This window comes from Oncorhynchus kisutch, linkage group LG4 (genome assembly GCF_002021735.2).
Source record: "Oncorhynchus kisutch isolate 150728-3 linkage group LG4, Okis_V2, whole genome shotgun sequence".
Classification (NCBI taxonomy): Eukaryota; Metazoa; Chordata; class Actinopteri; order Salmoniformes; family Salmonidae; genus Oncorhynchus; species Oncorhynchus kisutch.
In genome coordinates this window covers 23202901-23221048 of record NC_034177.2, presented here as the reverse complement: position 1 = coordinate 23221048, position 18148 = coordinate 23202901, and the positions used below count along the sequence as shown (strand labels likewise).

The 18148-nt window shown below is 42.2% G+C and overlaps 1 protein-coding gene across 4 annotated transcripts; it reads left to right on the top strand.

Moving 5' to 3' along the window:
- The first annotated feature begins 1051 nt into the window (after window positions 1-1051).
- LOC109889246 (DET1 homolog) lies at window positions 1052-8046 on the top strand. Of its 4 annotated transcripts, none has more exons than XM_020480547.2 (7): window positions 1077-1273; window positions 3050-3069; window positions 4226-5016; window positions 5122-5475; window positions 5830-6020; window positions 6195-6386; window positions 6924-7410. In XM_020480547.2, the coding sequence occupies exons 3-7, from the start codon at window positions 4288-4290 to the stop codon at window positions 7111-7113; spliced, it is 1656 nt and encodes a 551-aa protein (XP_020336136.1). In that variant the 5' UTR covers window positions 1077-1273; window positions 3050-3069; window positions 4226-4287; the 3' UTR covers window positions 7114-7410. The 4 variants fall into 4 exon arrangements, with proteins under 4 accessions (XP_020336135.1, XP_020336136.1, XP_031678537.1 ...); XM_031822677.1 differs by lacking the exon at window positions 3050-3069 and adding an exon at window positions 3092-3157 and having other exon boundaries at window positions 1080-1273; window positions 6924-8046; XM_031822678.1 differs by having other exon boundaries at window positions 1157-1273; window positions 3050-3157.
- The last annotated feature ends 10102 nt before the right edge of the window (window positions 8047-18148 follow it).

Sequence of the window (18148 nt, the reverse complement as noted above, 5' to 3'; positions counted from 1 at the left end):
TAAACATACGTCTTTGAAATGGTCCCTTGAGGTCTCTCGTCCTTATCCCAGTCCGCTCATAATTACAGCCTCCGTGTCTGTGGAGCATATGGAGGAAGTCAATTGATCTAGGCTCTATCCCTCTATTCCTCCAGAACGAATAGCCCAAAAGTATTTGAATACCCCTTCTGCCATAGCCTTTTCTCAATCCAAATCATACTTTGCGAACAGCTGCTAAAAGCTGAGGTGAAAAGAGTATGAGACATACAGTACAAGAAATTAATGAGCTGATATACAAAACCCCATAAAGAAAAGGTGTGGGAGAGGATAATCTTCCTGAATAAGTTATTTATGTGCTACACACATCCCCTCTGAGTAACAGAGCACCAGGTATTATTATTGGGTATTTTTTTAAATACCACAGAAGGCTTGCATTGCATGACATGGTAAAATCTACAGTACATTGAAAAGTAGACCATTTTATGTTCTTGCCACTGTTTTTAGCACTACCTTTCCTTGTTCACAGCATGCTATTACTGGAAATTATGACTTGTAATCTGCGAGACAGGTTCGTCAGGGATAATTGCACATAGAGCCATTATCATGCTCTCAAGGCCAAGCATGAAGGCTTTCTTCTGTTGGTCTTCCTTCTGCTTTTTCTGTGCAATTTTTGAGTCTTAAGAACAAGATCCATTTTGGGATTGTATAGAACATTTAATCATTAAGACCCATATCTCTCCATCCCCTACTTTGTGATGGTTTCAGTTGATTAGACCTATTAGCAGGGCCAGTAGTGTACTATGGTCACATGGCCAGGAAAACTTCTGAACCGAATTTGTCAGCTATATGCAAGTGGAGGTTTTCTCATTTAATCACTTCATGTTTCTCTCTTAGGGTTTCATCCTGACCACATATTTAAAGTAATTATATTCAAATTAATTTCAAGTAGAAAAAACACTATTAGGGCCCCAGGAAATCACAGGGTCTGTGCCCCAGGCAATTGCTGTGTCATTGCAGTGTAGGCTTACTACCAGTCTGTATTTGGTCAAATGTGGTGTCAACGTGATGCAATACTCTTTTCAACCTGAGTTTACGGTGGCGCTGTGAGGAATGGTTCCACGGAAGAGGATGCGTCTTGGCTGACGGCTCTATTAGCTAGCTAACTAATACCAACAACATTGAACAGTGTTGAGAAATCACGACTCACTTATGTCGTATGTGCAGAACAAATGTTCCAAGCTTGTCATACATTCGTTTTTTTATTGCCTGCCCTCAAGACGCTAGCCTCAAGCCTGTAAGTTAAACGTTATTCCCGCATTTGTTTATTTTTGTGACTGCAGTCAGCACTAGTCAGTCAGCACTAGTACCAAAGATATTTATAAGCCTTCTGTCTGGGCTAGTACTAGTAGCAAGCTAGCGAGCTAACGTTAGCATACCGGCTTGACAATGTATTTCTGTTGGTGGTGTATTTTGCTGCATCTGTTACTGTCTGGCCCAAAACGAAATAATATTCAGCTTCGTTTCGGGAAGCTCGTGACTTCAGATGGAACGCTAGCTAGCTGCTATTTTTCAGGGCTAGCTTGGTAGTTAGCATGTTAGTATGAATGGAAAATGGGAGCCACACTTTTTTTCCTGTGGTTAATCTGTAAAATGAAATAATGACCTACTAACCCGTCGCCAAGTTAATGGTTCTGACTAGGTGGAATACAGCTACGAATGTATCAGGCTAGGATAATTTACTTAGCAGGTTAGGTAAATTAACAGCAGACTGAGGCTAAGAAAAGAGTTAGGGTTAGCTAAATTGCTCTCTTAAACTGTAACGAAAAGTTACTTCCGCTCTTAGCTGTACTCCATCGACTCACTACACAGGCTAATTGCGCATAGCCCATAGAGAACAATAGTAATGGATTTTTTTTTTGTAGGCACTAACTCCGCCATGTTTTTGGGGGATAAACGTCGGTAATAAGGCATGTTGTAAACACAGGTTTAGGAGATATTATCAATAAATCCATTCCAATAAGATCTGTTGGACAAAAGTTTGGATGTTGCCACACACATACCTACTTGTTAACAAAATTAAGGAAGTTTCCTTTAAAAGTATTCATAAATATTATCCTGCTAACCACTATATGAACACGTTTAAGGCAAACATCAACTCAAATAGTTCCTTTTGTAATGACCACCCAGAAACAGTGTTGGATCTTTTTTGGCATTGTATTCATGTAAGGAAACTGGCAAGACATCAGTAGATTTATAGTTGAACACATTTATGAAGATCATACACTATTCTGAAGAGATGTACTGCTTGGATTCTTTACCTACGATAGAAATAAGCTGAAACATTTTAATGTAATTAATTTCATTATTCTTTTGGCCAAATTTCATATTCACAAATGTAAATTTACAAACAAAACACCACATTTTCTTAACTTACAAAAATAAATTGAACTGTATTTTAAGACAATTAAATACTCTACTAACAAAAGCTGTTAGAATTATAATTCTATGCATGTCCCTTAAGGTCCTTGTATAATTCGATATTGTACCCCCTAGACCAATTGTCCATTGTATATTATTTATATATATACTTGTGTTCACTCATGTACTTCCTGTATTGATATGTTGTTAATTTTAAAAAAAGGCTTAGGAGATCTTAGACCTTTTGTTCTTTGAGATAATCTTCAGTTTATGTCACTTTTTTTATATATATATAAATATATATATATATATATTTTTTTTACCTTTATTTAACTAGGCAAGTCAGTTAAGAACAAAATCTTATTTACATTGATGGCCTAACCTGGCCAGACTCGGGCGACGCTCAGCCAATTGTACGCCGCTCTATGGGACTCCCAATCATGGCCAGTTGTGTTGCACCTCTTGAGAGCCCCCGAAATGTAATCAAATTAAATACAAGCAGAAAGGCATCATAATTCTTAAAGGTCATGTTAACTGAATATTATCTCATAGAACAAAACATATAAGATCTCCTAAGCCTGTGTTAACCTCAGGCCTTATTTTAAGCGTTTATCCCAAAACCCCATTATTTCCTGATTTATTTTCCACCTAGGAATGGCTGATGAACCAGAGGTAACTTATTTCTGTTTTTTAGGAATACAAGCTGGCGAGCTCTATTGTGCATGTTTTCAAACACTGTGCGGAAGTGTCTGTGAACAAGGTGCGCTCTCTACTAAAGAACAGTGTTCAATGTTTAATTCAATGGAAACAGTACTGTATTGAACAACCAGTTGAAGAACGGTGTGATTATGGTGGCCCAAAGGGAGATCGTGTATAGTGTGTGATGTACGAGTTTTGTGATTTCAAATGAACACACCCATTTTGATCAGGCCACACCCACCAAACGGGAGTGAATGGATTTTGCATGGACATTTTGTGTGATATTTTTGGGCAAATATTCATGATTTTACTGGGGCAATGCTGGCATTTTGCATGGCAATATGCAATGGTTGTCCAATTTGTTGTGAAAATATGCATGTTTGTTGATGTGTGGCTTGATGTGTGGCTTGATTGAACCATATTATGCAGGAAATTCAAATGAACACACCCATTTTGATCAGGCCACACCCACCAAACGGGAGTGAATGGATTTTGCATGGAAATTGTGTGATATATTTGGGCAAATATTCATGATTTTACTGGGGCAATGCTGGCATTTTGCATGGCAATATGCAATGGTTGTCCAATTTGTTGTGAAAATATGCATGTTTGTTGATGTGTGGCTTGATGTGTGGCTTGATTGAACCATATTATGCAGGAAATGTGCAGTAATTGGTTGAAATTTAAAGCCCTCTTTTCTTTCTTTTTTTCCTGGATGGACTGGCTATTGAACATTGTGCACTGTTTTGAATGTGTTCTCCAGTACCTACCCCATCATGTAATGTAGCAAATGTTGAAACGAACTGAACACAGCCCTGTAGTGTATTCATTAGTCGGACACTGTTGCAAAACGTTTCACACCATTGCAAAACTTTTTGCGGCAGAAACGGTTTACTCCACGTAGAGTATTGGACAAATTCATGTAGGTCCCTCCCCTTTTTAGTTCCATTTGCTTCTATTTGTGTACGTTTCACATTGCTTGGTCTCAGTGAATACACCCCTGATCTAGGCTAAACTCATTTTAGTTAGAAATTACCTGTATGATATATGAATCTTCTGATAAGCTTGTTGCATTTTCAACTTAATTGTAAACTGATATAATCGTTGTTTGTATTACCTCTTTTACCAGTTGCTATACAGAGAGATTTGTGATGTAGCAACCAGTAAGTGGGAGCTGGCAACAATCGAACCATGGAAGATGATTCCCCAACCCTGAAACCCAGGCGCATCCAGAACCAGAATGTAGTCCATCGACTGGAGCGGCGGCGGATCTTCTCTGGACGGGCTGGAGCCCACTGGTACCGCGTGCGCTGCTTCCACCAGAACCTTTTCCCCAACTTCACTGTGGTCAACGTAGAGAAGCCTCCCTGCTTCCTCCGCAAGTTCTCCCCAGATGGACGCTGCTTCATAGCCTTCTCCTCTGACCAGACCTCCCTGGAGATCTATGAGTACCAGGGCTGCCAGGCGGCTGAGGATCTGCTGCTGGGGCAGGATGGGGAGACCCTGGCCAATGGCAATGACCAACGCTCCCTCAACATCCGCGGCCGCCTCTTTGAACGCTTTTTTTCATTACTGCACGTCACTAATGTGGCCTCCAATGGAGAGCACCTGAACCGAGAGTGCAGCCTATTCACTGATGACTGTCGCTATGTGATCGTGGGCTCAGCGGTCTATGTGCCCGAGGAGCCCTCTCCACACTTCTTTGAGGTGTACCGCAACAATGAGTCTGTGACTCCCAACCCCCGCTCTCCGCTGGAGGACTACTCACTGCACATCATTGACCTGCACACTGGCCGGCTTTGTGACACCAGGTCCTTCAAGTGCGACAAGATCATCCTCTCGCATAACCAGGGACTCTACCTCTACCGTAACATACTGGCTGTTCTTTCTGTTCAGCAGCAGACAATCCATGTCTTTCAGGTATATATCTCATCCTGCATCACCCTCTGAACCCTATGCCTACCTGGAAGTAAGATTATCGAATGTAATTAACGTTTTTACAAACATTTTGCTTTCATCCGGTAGGTGACATCAGAGGGGACGTTCCTGGACGTGCGAACCATTGGTCGGTTCTGCTACGAAGACGACCTCCTCACTCTGTCTGCGGTGTATACTGAGGCCCGGGCCGAGGGCCAGCCAGGCTTCTCCCGCCTCTACAAGGAGAAGACCATCAACTCCCTGAAGCACAGACTACTGGTCTACCTGTGGAGACGGGCTGAGCAGGACGGCAGCGCCACCGCCAAGCGACGCTTCTTCCAGTTCTTTGACCAGCTGAGACAGCTGAGGATGTGGAAGATGCAGCTACTAGATGAGCACCACCTCTTCATCAAATATACCAGTGAGGACGTGGTCACCCTGCGAGTCACTGACCCCTCTCAGGTACACTTACCCCCTCTTCCCTAATTAAGTTTCTGTAATAAGGCCTTGTTGGTGTGGAAATCATACAAGTATGCACTTCTGAAAGTGCTATCTGTAAATCCAATCTGCAGTTGATTAGATCCTGTTATTTGATTTTGTTTTTCTGTACTCTACATAAAGGGACTGGGGAATTAATACTGTAGATTCAGGCTCATTTCAGCTTATTGCTCAGAAAACTTCTGTTATGAAAAATTGAAATTGATTTTGTATCAAACATTAACTATAGGCCTATTTCATATGATTGTTTGCTGCTGTGGCATTAGTGCATATCGTCTTTATTTCTAACTTCATATCTGTCTGCTCTTCTCTCCTCAGCCCTCGTTCTTTGTAGTGTACAACATGGTGAGCACAGAGGTGATGGCAGTCTTTGAGAACACCTCTGACAAACTGCTGGAGCTGTTTGAGAACTTCTGTGACCTGTTCCGGAACGCCACACTCCACAGTGAAGCTGTTCAGTTCCCCTGCTCTGCCTCCAGCAACAACTTTGCACGGCAGGTCCAGAGAAGGTATTGGTGACTGGGGGGAAGGCCCACCACAGGGCTACCATGAAAATAAATCCATACAGTGTCCAAAGGCCAATAAATTGAACCAATTTACAGAAATTAGACTCTTAAAACAGTGTTTAGTAGAGTTCAGATTGTGATTCAGAAATCCTTCTGCTTATACTCCTTCCTCGTCAGGTTCAAAGACACCATAGTGAATGCAAAGTATGGCGGTCACACTGAGGCTGTGAGGAGGCTGCTGGGACAGCTGCCCATTAGTGCTCAGTCCTACAGCAGCAGCCCCTACCTCGATCTTTCTCTCTTCAGCTACGACGACAAGTGGGTGTCTGTGATGGAACGGCCCAAAACATGTGGAGACCACCCCATCAGGTAACATTGACTAGATAATGCTGATTTCTAATGTTTTTCTGTAGGGCATAACAAACATTTTTGCTTTAAGTAAAAATGACATGTAATTAATAATCAATCATTCATACCATAAAACTTCAATTAATAAAGGGGTGTTATTTGCTTCAACTGTGGAGCTGCCCCGAAGTCTGTTAGAGACATCAATCATTCAGAGCGAGATGGAGATTCTGTTAGATTCCACCGGAGCATGAATGCATAATTCAACTTTTCTTGACCAGGTGTTTATTATAGAGACCGCCATTTATTAGCTAAAATGTGTAAATGATGCCTGGCCATTATAAAAGGCAGGGACTTGTTGGAGACTGTTTAATCAACATTTTATGATAACTGTAAGCTCTCTTGTTTTTGAAACGATTACATTTATTGTTAGGAAATGAAAATACAATAACTAATAACGTTATAGGACAACCATTTGGATGTTACTGTGTGTTCCTAGATACCCTCTTTCATTTCAAACTTGCATTTGAAAAGACTGACTGTTTTTCTTGTTAAGTGCAGGTTTTACGCTCGGGACTCTGGCTTGCTGAAGTTCAAGATCCAGGCAGGCCTCCTGGGCCGGCCCATTAACCATGCCGTCCGGCGGCTGGTGGCCTTCACATTCCACCCCTTTGAGCCGTTCGCCATCTCAGTACAGAGGACCAACGCTGAGTATGTGGTGAATTTCCACATGCGTCATGTCTGTGTATGAGAGGAAAGCAGTGGACTAGACCTGGAGAACTTGGCATTGTACTGTGTAGAGCAAAACGCAGTCACTCTGCCTTTTTTCTCCCCCTAGTGTGAGGAACAAAATAAGACTGGACTGTGGGCGGAACCACTTGAAGTTGAAATTGGGAGCTTGGGGATGGGGGATGGATTCCTTGCAGGGACCAAAGATGTTTTTGGCTGGCTCTCAAAATGTACTTTTTTGGTCACATTTTATTCTATGTATTTTTATTTAGCCTTTTTACATTTGTTTTATATTTCAATAAAATTATTTAAATATTGATTGTGATTCTTTATTATGAATATTTTACTAGAATAATGACTATCTGTAATATGCTTTGCTTAGTGGACTTAGTTATTAAAACCTGATTGGTCTAAAGTGTCTTTAACATGAGCAAAAAGGGGACAATGTAATTTATTTTCCAATTTAACAAATGATCTACTATATGTTGCTAACCTAGCTCATACTGTGTTAGAAATGAAATACATTATGTGGGTAAGTTATAAAGGAAATGACCATTAATGTTATTTGAAAATACTGATTCCTTGTTGACCCGATAACCGAAAACACTAAAGAATATCTGAGCACCGCTGTCTGTGGGATTATCTTAATTATCAATACTTTGTTTTGACAAGTCAAGTAAGAAGAATTTCATGAGGACGGTACTACTGTAATGTACTCATAGCTGTAGCCATATTTTGGAATACATGATTGTTTAATGTTATTTACAGTTGAGCAGATGTTATTATCAAGAACAAATTCAAATTGTAGGTACAGTTTTTGTGCTGCTTTATTTCAGGTTGCTGTCAGCACCATTTGGAGTGTACATCCATGCTAGTAATTACTCCAACTTATGAATTTGACCTAAGATATCTTGCTTGCATTACTGATAAAAAAAAAAAAAAATCTGAGATGGAATCTTGGGATTATCCACTGCATGAGCCTCTGCCTGCAGGAAATGTGGAGTGAAAAGTCTCAGCTGAGGAGTGGAACGAGAAGTGTGATCCAACTGGAGCTTTCTGTGGGTGTGTGAGTGGGAAGATGTCTGTGTACATCACCTTTCTCATTTAACTCAGACATAATGATACTGCAGCAAAACGGGACCAAAAAGACAAAGGAATGAAGAAAAAAATGCTATGGCGATCATGTTTTCACAGTGCAATCAGCTCAGTTTTGAAAAAATAGGAAGTAAAATTTGCAGGGAATTTCCCTCATTTTATGATTTTATCTAGCTCATTTATCTACATTCAGGTTCATAATTATTAGCACCCTTGATGAAGATGAGCAAAAAATACAATAAAATAATTACAAATACTGAACTATATGGTATGCTCTAAACAATTAGGAAATGATATTTTATACTATTACAATTGCCCAGAGAAAGATAGGTGTAACAAGTAATACAAAAACATCTCTAAAAGATAGGTGTGTTAATAATTTTGACCCCTGTTTTCTAAAATGTTTTATAAGATTGGAGAACACGTTGGGAGGGATCTTAGACCATTCCTCCACACAGAATCTTTCCAGAACCTTGATATCTTTCGGCCTGCTGTCACAGACTACCCTTTTCAATTCAAACCCCAGGTTTTCAATGGGGTTCAATTCCAGAGACTGAGATGAGCATTGCAAAATGTTGAGCTTGTTGCCAATCAAGCATTTCTTAGTGGATTTTATATTTATTACTTGTTAAACAAAATCTATTTCTCAATTTTCTTAGTAGAAAATATCTAATTGTCAAAACATTTTTAGCATGCAATATAAACTGAACAAAAATATAAACGCAACATGTAAAGTGTTAGTCCCATATTTCATAAGCTGAAATAAATGATCCCAGAAATGTTCCATACATTTCTCTCAAATGCTTTGCACATATTTGTTCACATGCCTGTTAGTGAGAATTTCTCCTTAGCCAAGATAATCCATCCACCTGACAAGTGTGGTATATCAAGAAACTGATTAAACAGCATGATCATTACACAGGTGCACCTTGGGCTGTGGACAACAAAGTGACAATTTTGTGCAGATTTGTCAACACAATGCCACAGATGTCTCAATTTTTGAGGGAGCGTGCAATTGGCATGTTAACTGCAGGAATGTCCACCAGAGTTGTTTCCATAAAATTCAACGTTGTTTTAGAAAATATGGCAGTACGTTCAACCGGCCTCACAACCACGCCAGCTCAGTCCATCCACATCCAGCTTCTTCACTTGCTGGATCATCTGAGACCAGCAAACCAGACAGCTGATGAAATTGAGGAGTGTTTCTGTTTGTAATAATGCCCTTTTGAGGGGAAAAACCTAATCTAATTAGCTGGGCCTGGCTCCCCAGTGAATGGGCCTATTCCCTTCCAGGCCCACCCATGACTGCGGCCATGCCTAGTCATGTGAAATCCATAGATTAGGGTCTAATTGATTTATTTGAATGAACTGATTTCCTTTATATGAACTGTAATTCAGTAAAATCGTTGAAATTGTTGCATGTTGCATTTATATTTTTGTTCAGTTTAGCTCAGTATTTGTATTATTTCTTTCTTTTTTTTGCACATTTCTGTCATCTTTATCAAAGGTGCCAATAATTATGGACCAACTGTAAATCAGAAGGTTACTCTTCTACAACAGAATTATAAGTGAAGGGAAATAGATGACGTTCATGTCAACCAACATTCATAAGATGTTTAATGTACTATCCTCTTTTAAGCGCCTCTCAAGGTTAAATGCCTCTGTGTTCTGTGCCCATCTGTAGACTCAATGGAATAAAGCAAAGTGTGGTAACAGGCTTTATCACAAAAGACAAAGGCGTGTCATACCAGCTAAACAATCTATTACTGCAAAGACTTAAAAATCCATTTCAGCTTGATTCAGGGCTGAAATACTTAGGCATATGTGTCCCATCTGAATAACAGATAACAGTTAGGTGAGTTCTACAGTAGGCTTTGAACACTTGGGAAACTAAAGTTTGGAAATGTATAGCATGGTGCTGATATGCATTTTTTCTTCGTATCTGTGTCCATTCCTCAGTAAGAAATCAATCCTGAAACGTATCTTACTGTATTAACCAAATGTTAGAATAAATGTATGAGTAATAACTGCTGCCCAGCTAGTTGCCTGTCACCCTGCTCTGCAGTAATCTCCAATCAGATAGTGGGAGTAAGTCCAGGGCAGCTGGACAAAGGGCCAAGCGTAGTGATATCCTGCCGGCCCCCATCAGAGGCCCAGCTCTCTGGGGTTAACTTGTGAACAGACAGCAGGTGCTGTGGGATTAAGTGTTCACCCTGCCTCTGGTTACAGGCTAATTGAACACATTCAAACACCTGCTTGACAGCTATGGGAGGATTCTGCTGCTGTGATGGGAATGGGGAATAGGAGGGGGTGGTGGTGGTGATGAGAGGTTAGGTAGGGGTTCCAGCAGTTAGTTGATTCATTTGTAATATTTTCTGATGTAGGATGAATTAAATCTCTTGTAGATCTCATTATGTCTCAGAGAAATGTGAAATCTAGCATGTGAGTGAGTGACGGAGCATACGGTAGCTTGTCTTTACACTTCTTTGCATAATTGAAAGTATACCCACCCTTTTGACTTGTAGTTCACTTCACTGATGCTGATGTACTGTATCTTTCAATGAAAATTTGGTAAATGATCCTCATAAATGAAGTTTGTTCACCTTATTGGAAATGGATTTACTCATTTGCACGAAAGGATCACAGTAATGTATGAACAATAGGAGGAGATGATCTCAGTGACAAACACATGTATTATGTTCTCCTTCTAATGTATTTTTGGTATTTTTGGTGTTACTGGCACACATGAAATAAAGGTGGTCTTGTACAAATGCATGAACATTAATGTCCATAAAAACATGTTTTCTTGGTCAATGTCAGACGCCTCATGTTAATTTGATGTATGTTTAGTCACAATGAATGATAGGGGCAAAGGCCTCATGTGGAATATGTGTCTTCTGTAGCACAGCTAAGGAGCCAGCAGATGAGCGCTCCGCTGTTGGCCTGACCTTGGTTGCTATGGCTACGAGGTGCATAGAGTGTTATAGCCACTGTCTGCCTGGTAACCCAGTCCCTGCTAATTGCTGTTGTCTTGGCAACGCAGCAACCAATGTAATCCTAGGAAAGGGCAACAATCATAAATGTATAAATGTATCTGCTGCTTGCTTGTCATGTCTACGAGACATGCAGGATGATGCCATTCTTAGGTTTATGACTAGAGCATCAGATCATTGATATTAGATCCTCCCAGTTTAGACCCAGTACTACATAAGCTATCTGTGCCTGCCACTGCCACTTGTTCAATAGACTTCAAATATGAACCGGAAAGGGCCTGTTTTAGCAGGGTCATTTTCGTACTGTAATTTAATACAGTGCAAGCATGCTGCACTGATTTTCTCCAGTGACACATAGCTCAGTTAAGCATCATTTAAAGAAGAGCTGTAGAGAAAGTGACTTGAGATTATCCGTTTCTAATCAACAACCTTGGTTAAATTTCTTCATTATTATCTTCTCAAATGTACAACCCTTCAAGAAAGTGTTTTCTAAAATGCAAGGCCATTATTTATTGGGTGGATATTGACTTATACTTGAATTAAAACCAAAATATAATAATCTGAAGTGGTGTGGAACTATGTGGTCCGTCTCTCAAACCGATTCATGAAGTCATGTTGTTTTAGTTGAACTAAATGACTTTAGCCCCGCAGCACTCACATCTGTCATCATGAAGTGCTATTTAAGGACCATATCACGTCTACCTTACCCAACACCCTAGACCCACTACAATTTGCATACTACCCCAAGAAATTAATGGACGACGCAATCGCAATTGCACTTTACACTGCCCTATCCCTGTTCACCCATGACTGTGTGCCTACTCACGTCTCCAACTCAATCATCAAGTTTGCTGATGACACAACAGTGGTAGGCCTGATTACCAACAACGACGAGACCGACTACAGGGTGGAGGTGAGAGCCCTGGCAGAGTGGTGTCAGGAAAGTAACCTCTTTCTCAACACCAATAAAACAAAGGAGCTGATCTTGGACTATAGGAGACAGCAGAGAGAACACACCCCCATCCACATCAATATGGCCACAGTGGAGAGCTTCAAGTTCCTCCACATGCACATCACTGAGGACCTGAAATGGTCCCTCCACATCGACACTGTGGTGAACAAGGTGCAACAACGCCTCTTCAACCTCAAGAGGTTCATGGATGGTCAGTCCTAAGACCCTCACAAATGTATACAGATGCACCATAGAGAGCATTCTGTTGGGCTGCATCACCGCCTGGTACGACAACTGCACTGCCGTACATACACTGCCACCCGCAACCGCAGGGCTCTCCAGAGGGTGGTGTGGACAGGCCAACACATAACTGGGGGCACACTGCCTGCCACTCAGGACATCTTAAGCACCCGGTGTCACAGGAAGGCCAAGACCTCAGCCACCTGAGCCACGGCCTGTTAACCCCACTACCATCTAGCAGGAGGAGACAGTACAGGTGCATCAAAGTTGGGACCGAGAGACTGAAAAACAGCTTCCATCTCAAGGCCATCAGACTGTTAAGCAGTCATTGCTAGCTGGCCTCCACCCAGTACCCTGCCCTGCACCTTAGAGACTGATGCCCAATGCACATATGTGTAACCTTCATTTAACAAGTCAGTTAAGAACAAATTCTTATTTACAATGACGGCCTACAGCGAGCCAAACCCGGATGACACTGGGACAATTGTGTGCCGACCTATGGGACTCCCAATCATGGCCGGCTGTGATACAGCCTGGATTCTAACCAGGGTGTCTGTAGTTATGCGTCCAACACTGAGATGTAGTGCCTTAGACCGCTGCTCCACTCGGGAGCCTGAGTCATTGAACACTGGTCAAAATGTTTGCATAATGTCTATTGTTCTGAAATCGATTCTGTAGTTAGAAACAAATAAGATTACCATTGCTGCAACATTATTCTGTTGAATTGTCATTTAAATTATTTATTTATTTTTATTTTTATTTATTTTACCTTTATTTAACCAGGTAGGCAAGTTGAGAACAAGTTCTCATTTACAATTGCGACCTGGCCAAGATAAAGCAAAGAAGTTCGACAGATAAAACGACAGAGTTACACATGGAGTAAAAACAAACATACAGTCAATAATGCAGTATAAACAAGTCTATATACAATGTGAGCAAATGAGGTGAGAAGGGAGGTAAAGGCAAAAAAGGCCATGATGGCAAAGTAAATACAATGTAGCAAGTAAAATACTGGAATGGTAGTTTTGCAATGGAAGAATGTGCAAAATAAAAATAATGGGGTGCAAAGGAGCAAAATAAATAAATAAATAAAAATTAAATACAGTTGGGAAAGTAGTTGTTTGGGCTAAATTATAGGTGGGCTATGTACAGGTGCAGTAATCTGTGAGCTGCTCTGACAGTTGGTGCTTAAAGCTAGTGAGGGAGATAAGTGTTTCCAGTTTCAGAGATTTTTGTAGTTCGTTCCAGTCATTGGCAGCAGAGAACTGGAAGGAGAGGCGGCCAAAGAAAGAATTGGTTTTGGGGGTGACTAGAGAGATATACCTGCTGGAGCGTGTGCTACAGGTGGGAGATGCTATGGTGACCAGCGAGCTGAGATAAGGGGGGACTTTACGTAGCAGGGTCTTGTAGATGACATGGAGCCAGTGGGTTTGGCGACGAGTATGAAGCGAGGGCCAGCCAACGAGAGCGTACAGGTCACAATGGTGGGTAGTATATGGGGCTTTGGTGATAAAACGGATTGCACTGTGATAGACTGCATCCAATTTGTTGAGCAGGGTATTGGAGGCTATTTTGTAAATGACATCGCCAAAGTCGAGGATTGGTAGGATGGTCAGTTTTACAAGGGTATGTTTGGCAGCATGAGTGAAGGATGCTTTGTTGCGAAATAGGAAGCCAATTCTAGATTTAACTTTGGATTGGAGATGTTTGATATGGGTCTGGAAGGAGAGTTTACAGTCTAACCAGACACCTAAGTATTTGTAGTTGTCCACGTATTCTAAGTCAGAGCCGTCCAGAGTAGTGATGTTGGACAGGCGGGTAGGTGCAGGTAGCGATCGGTTGAAGAGCATGCATTTAGTTTTACTTGTATTTAAGAGCAATTGGAGGCCACGGAAGGAGAGTTGTATGGCATTGAAGCTTGCCTGGAGGGTTGTTAACACAGTGTCCAAAGAAGGGCCGGAAGTATACAGAATGGTGTCGTCTGCGTAGAGGTGGATCAGGGACTCACCAGCAGCAAGAGCGACCTCATTGATGTATACAGAGAAGAGAGTCGGTCCAAGAATTGAACCCTGTGGCACCCTCATAGAGACTGCCAGAGGTCCGGACAGCAGACCCTCCGATTTGACACACTGAACTCTATCAGAGAAGTAGTTGGTGAACCAGGCGAGGCAATCATTTGAGAAACCAAGGCTGTCGAGTCTGCCGATGAGGATATGGTGATTGACAGAGTCGAAAGCCTTGGCCAGATCAATGAATACGGCTGCACAGTAATGTTTCTTATCGATGGCGGTTAAGATATCGTTTAGGACCTTGAGCGTGGCTGAGGTGCACCCATGACCAGCTCTGAAACCAGATTGCATAGCAGAGAAGGTATGGTGAGATTCGAAATGGTCGGTAATCTGTTTGTTGACTTGGCTTTCGAAGACCTTAGAAAGGCACGGTAGGATAGATATAGGTCTGTAGCAGTTTGGGTCAAGAGTGTCCCCCCCTTTGAAGAGGGGGATGACCGCAGCTGCTTTCCAATCTTTGGGAATCTCAGACGACACGAAAGAGAGGTTGAACAGGCTAGTAATAGGGGTGGCAACAATTTCGGCAGATAATTTTAGAAAGAAAGGGTCCAGATTGTCTAGCCCGGCTGATTTGTAGGGGTCCAGATTTTGCAGCTCTTTCAGAACATCAGCTGAATGGATTTGGGAGAAGGAGAAATGGGGAAGGCTTGGGCGAGTTGCTGTTGGGGGTGCAGTGCTGTTGTCCGGGGTAGGAGTAGCCAGGTGGAAAGCATGGCCAGCCGTAGAAAAATACTTATTGAAATTCTCAATTATGGTGGATTTATCAGTGGTGACAGTGTTTCCTATCTTCAGTGCAGTGGGCAGCTGGGAGGAGGTGTTCTTATTCTCCATGGACTTTACAGTGTCCCAGAACTTTTTTGAGTTAGTGTTGCAGGAAGCAAATTTCTGCTTGAAAAAGCTAGCCTTGGCTTTTCTAACTGCCTGTGTATAATGGTTTCTAGCTTCTCTGAACAGCTGCATATCACGGGGGCTGTTCGATGCTAATGCAGAACGCCATAGGATGTTTTTGTGTTTGTTAAGGGCAGTCAGGTCTGGGGAGAACCAAGGGCTATATCTGTTCCTGGTTCTAAATTTCTTGAATGGGGCATGTTTATTTAAGATGGTTAGGAAGGCATTTAAAAAAAATATCCAGGCATCCTCTGCTGACGGGATGAGATCAATATCCTTCCACGATACCCCGGCCAGGTCGATTAGAAAGGCCTGCTCGCAGAAGTGTTTCAGGGAGCGTTTTACAGTGATGAGTGGAGGTCGTTTGACCGCTGACCCATTACGGATGCAGGCAATGAGGCAGTGATCGCTGAGATCTTGGTTGAAGACAGCAGAGGTGTATTTAGAGGGGAAGTTGGTTAGGATGATATCTATGAGGGTGCCCGTGTTTAAGGCTTTGGGGAGGTACCTGGTAGGTTCATTGATAATTTGTGTGAGATTGAGGGCATCAAGTTTAGATTGTAGGATGGCTGGGGTGTTAAGCATGTTCCAGTTTAGGTCGCCTAGCAGCACGAACTCTGAAGATAGATGGGGGGCAATCAGTTCACATATGGTGTCCAGAGCACAGCTGGGGGCAGAGGGTGGTCTATAGCAGGCGGCAACGGTGAGAGACTTGTTTTTATAGAGGTGGATTTTTAAAAGTAGAAGTTCAAATTGTTTGGGTACAGACCTGGATAGTAGGACAGAACTCTGCAGGCTATCTTTGCAGTAGATTGCAACACCGCCCCCTTTGGCAGTTCTATCTTGTCTGAAAATGTTGTAGTTTGGAATTCAAATGTCTGAATTTTTGGTGGTCTTCCTAAGCCAGGATTCAGACACAGCTAGAACATCCGGGTTGGCAGAGTGTGCTAAAGCAGTGAATAGAACAAACTTAGGGAGGAGGCTTCTAATGTTAACATGCATGAAACCAAGGCTATTACGGTTACAGAAGTCGTCAAAAGAGAGCGCCTGGGGAATAGGAGTGGAGCTAGGCACTGCAGGGCCTGGATTCACCTCTACATCGCCAGAGGAACAAAGGAGGAGTAGAATAAGGGTACGGCTAAAAGCTATGAGAATTGGTTGTCTAGAACGTCTGGAACATAGAGTAAAAGGAGGTTTCTGGGGGCGATAAAATAGCATCAAGGTATAATGTACAGACAAATGTATGGTAGGATGTGAATACAGTGGAGGTAAACCTAGGTATTGAGTGATGAAGAGAGAGATATTGTCTCTAGAAACATCGTTGAAAACAGGAGATGTCATTGCATGTGTGGGTGGTGGAACTAATAGGTTGGATAAGGTATAGTGAGCAGGACTAGACGCTCTACAGTGAAATAAGCCAATAAACACTAACCAGAACAGCAATGGACAAGACATATTGACATTAAGGAGAGGCATGCTTAGTCGAGTGATCAAAAGGGTCCGGTGAGTGGAGAGGTTGGTTGGTGATTTAGACAGCTAGCCAGGGCATCGGTAGCAAGCTAGCATAGGATGGAGGTCTGTTGTTAGCCACCTCTTGCGTTCCGTCAGTAGATTAGTGGGGTTCCGTGTGGTAGAGGGGATTAATCCAAATCACACAACAACAACAAAAATTAAAACAATAGATATAGTTATAGAGGCCCAAGAAGAAAACATAATAATAATAATAAAAAAATTAATAAATTGTCCGATTGTCTATTCAGATAGCAGCCGGTAAGACAGCTAACGGTTAGCAGGCCGCAGATGGGCGTTCAGGTAACGTCGCGACGGAGGAGCCAGCCGAATAACTCCTTCGGGTAGATAACGTCGGCAGTCCAGTTGTGAAGGCCCGGTGGGGCTCCGCGAAGGCAGTAAAACGGGTCCGGATAGGTGACTGCAGCCCAGGTGTGATTGATAGAACTCAGGAGTGATTGACGGAGCTTGCTAGCTCCGGAATAATTGATGTTTGCTCCGGAATCGACGAAGGCCGATAGTCACACGGATAGCAGCTAGCTAGCTGTGAGATCCGGGTATGAATGTTAGCAATTAGCAATTGCTACATCCATTGTACCCATTGATTCTTGAATAATATAATTTATAAATGCCGCATGAGCTTAGTTCAACTGTCGCACCCCATCAGATCCCCAAATATAAGCTTGTTTTACTCCCATGTTTGTAAACAAAGAAAATGTAAGCAAACACCATGTAGCCTCAAACATGGTTAAAACTATGATTTGGATTTCATGGATGGTCAGTCCTTGCATCCATAGTTCTGCTTATGAATTTGAGAGTGGTTACATTTCTCCAGTCCCAAACAAGATTCTCTGGTCTGATGAAACCAAGATTGAACTCTTTGGCCTGAATTCCAATCGTCACGTCTGGAAGAAATCTGTTACCATCCCTACAGTGAAGCATGGTGGTGGCAGCATCATGCTGTGGCAATGTTTTTCAGCAGCAGTGACTGAGAGACTAGTTAGGATCGAGGGAAAGATGAACGGAGCAAAGTACAGAGAGATCCTTAATGAAAACCTGCTCCAGAGCGCTCAGGACCTCAGAATGGGTTGAAGGTTCACTATCCAACAGGACAACCACCCATAGCACACAGCCAAGACAACGCAGGAGTGGCTTCGGGACAAATCTCTGAATGTCCTTGAGTGGCACAGCCAGAGCCCAGACTTGAAGCCGATTGAACATTTCTGGAGATACCTGAAAATAGCTGTGCAGCAACGCTCCTCATCCAACCTGACAGAGTTCGAGAGGATCTGCAGAGAAGAATGGGAGGAA

Bases quoted from the DNA above. Each gene is read 5' to 3' on its own strand.
- LOC109889246 (XM_020480546.2), top strand. From the start codon at position 4,288: ATGGAAGATGATTCCCCAACCCTGAAACCCAGGCGCATCCAGAACCAG. The intron at 5,017-5,121 runs GTATATATCTCA...TTCATCCGGTAG, and splicing joins AGACAATCCATGTCTTTCAG to GTGACATCAGAGGGGACGTT. The intron at 6,387-6,923 runs GTAACATTGACT...TGTTAAGTGCAG, and splicing joins TGTGGAGACCACCCCATCAG to GTTTTACGCTCGGGACTCTG.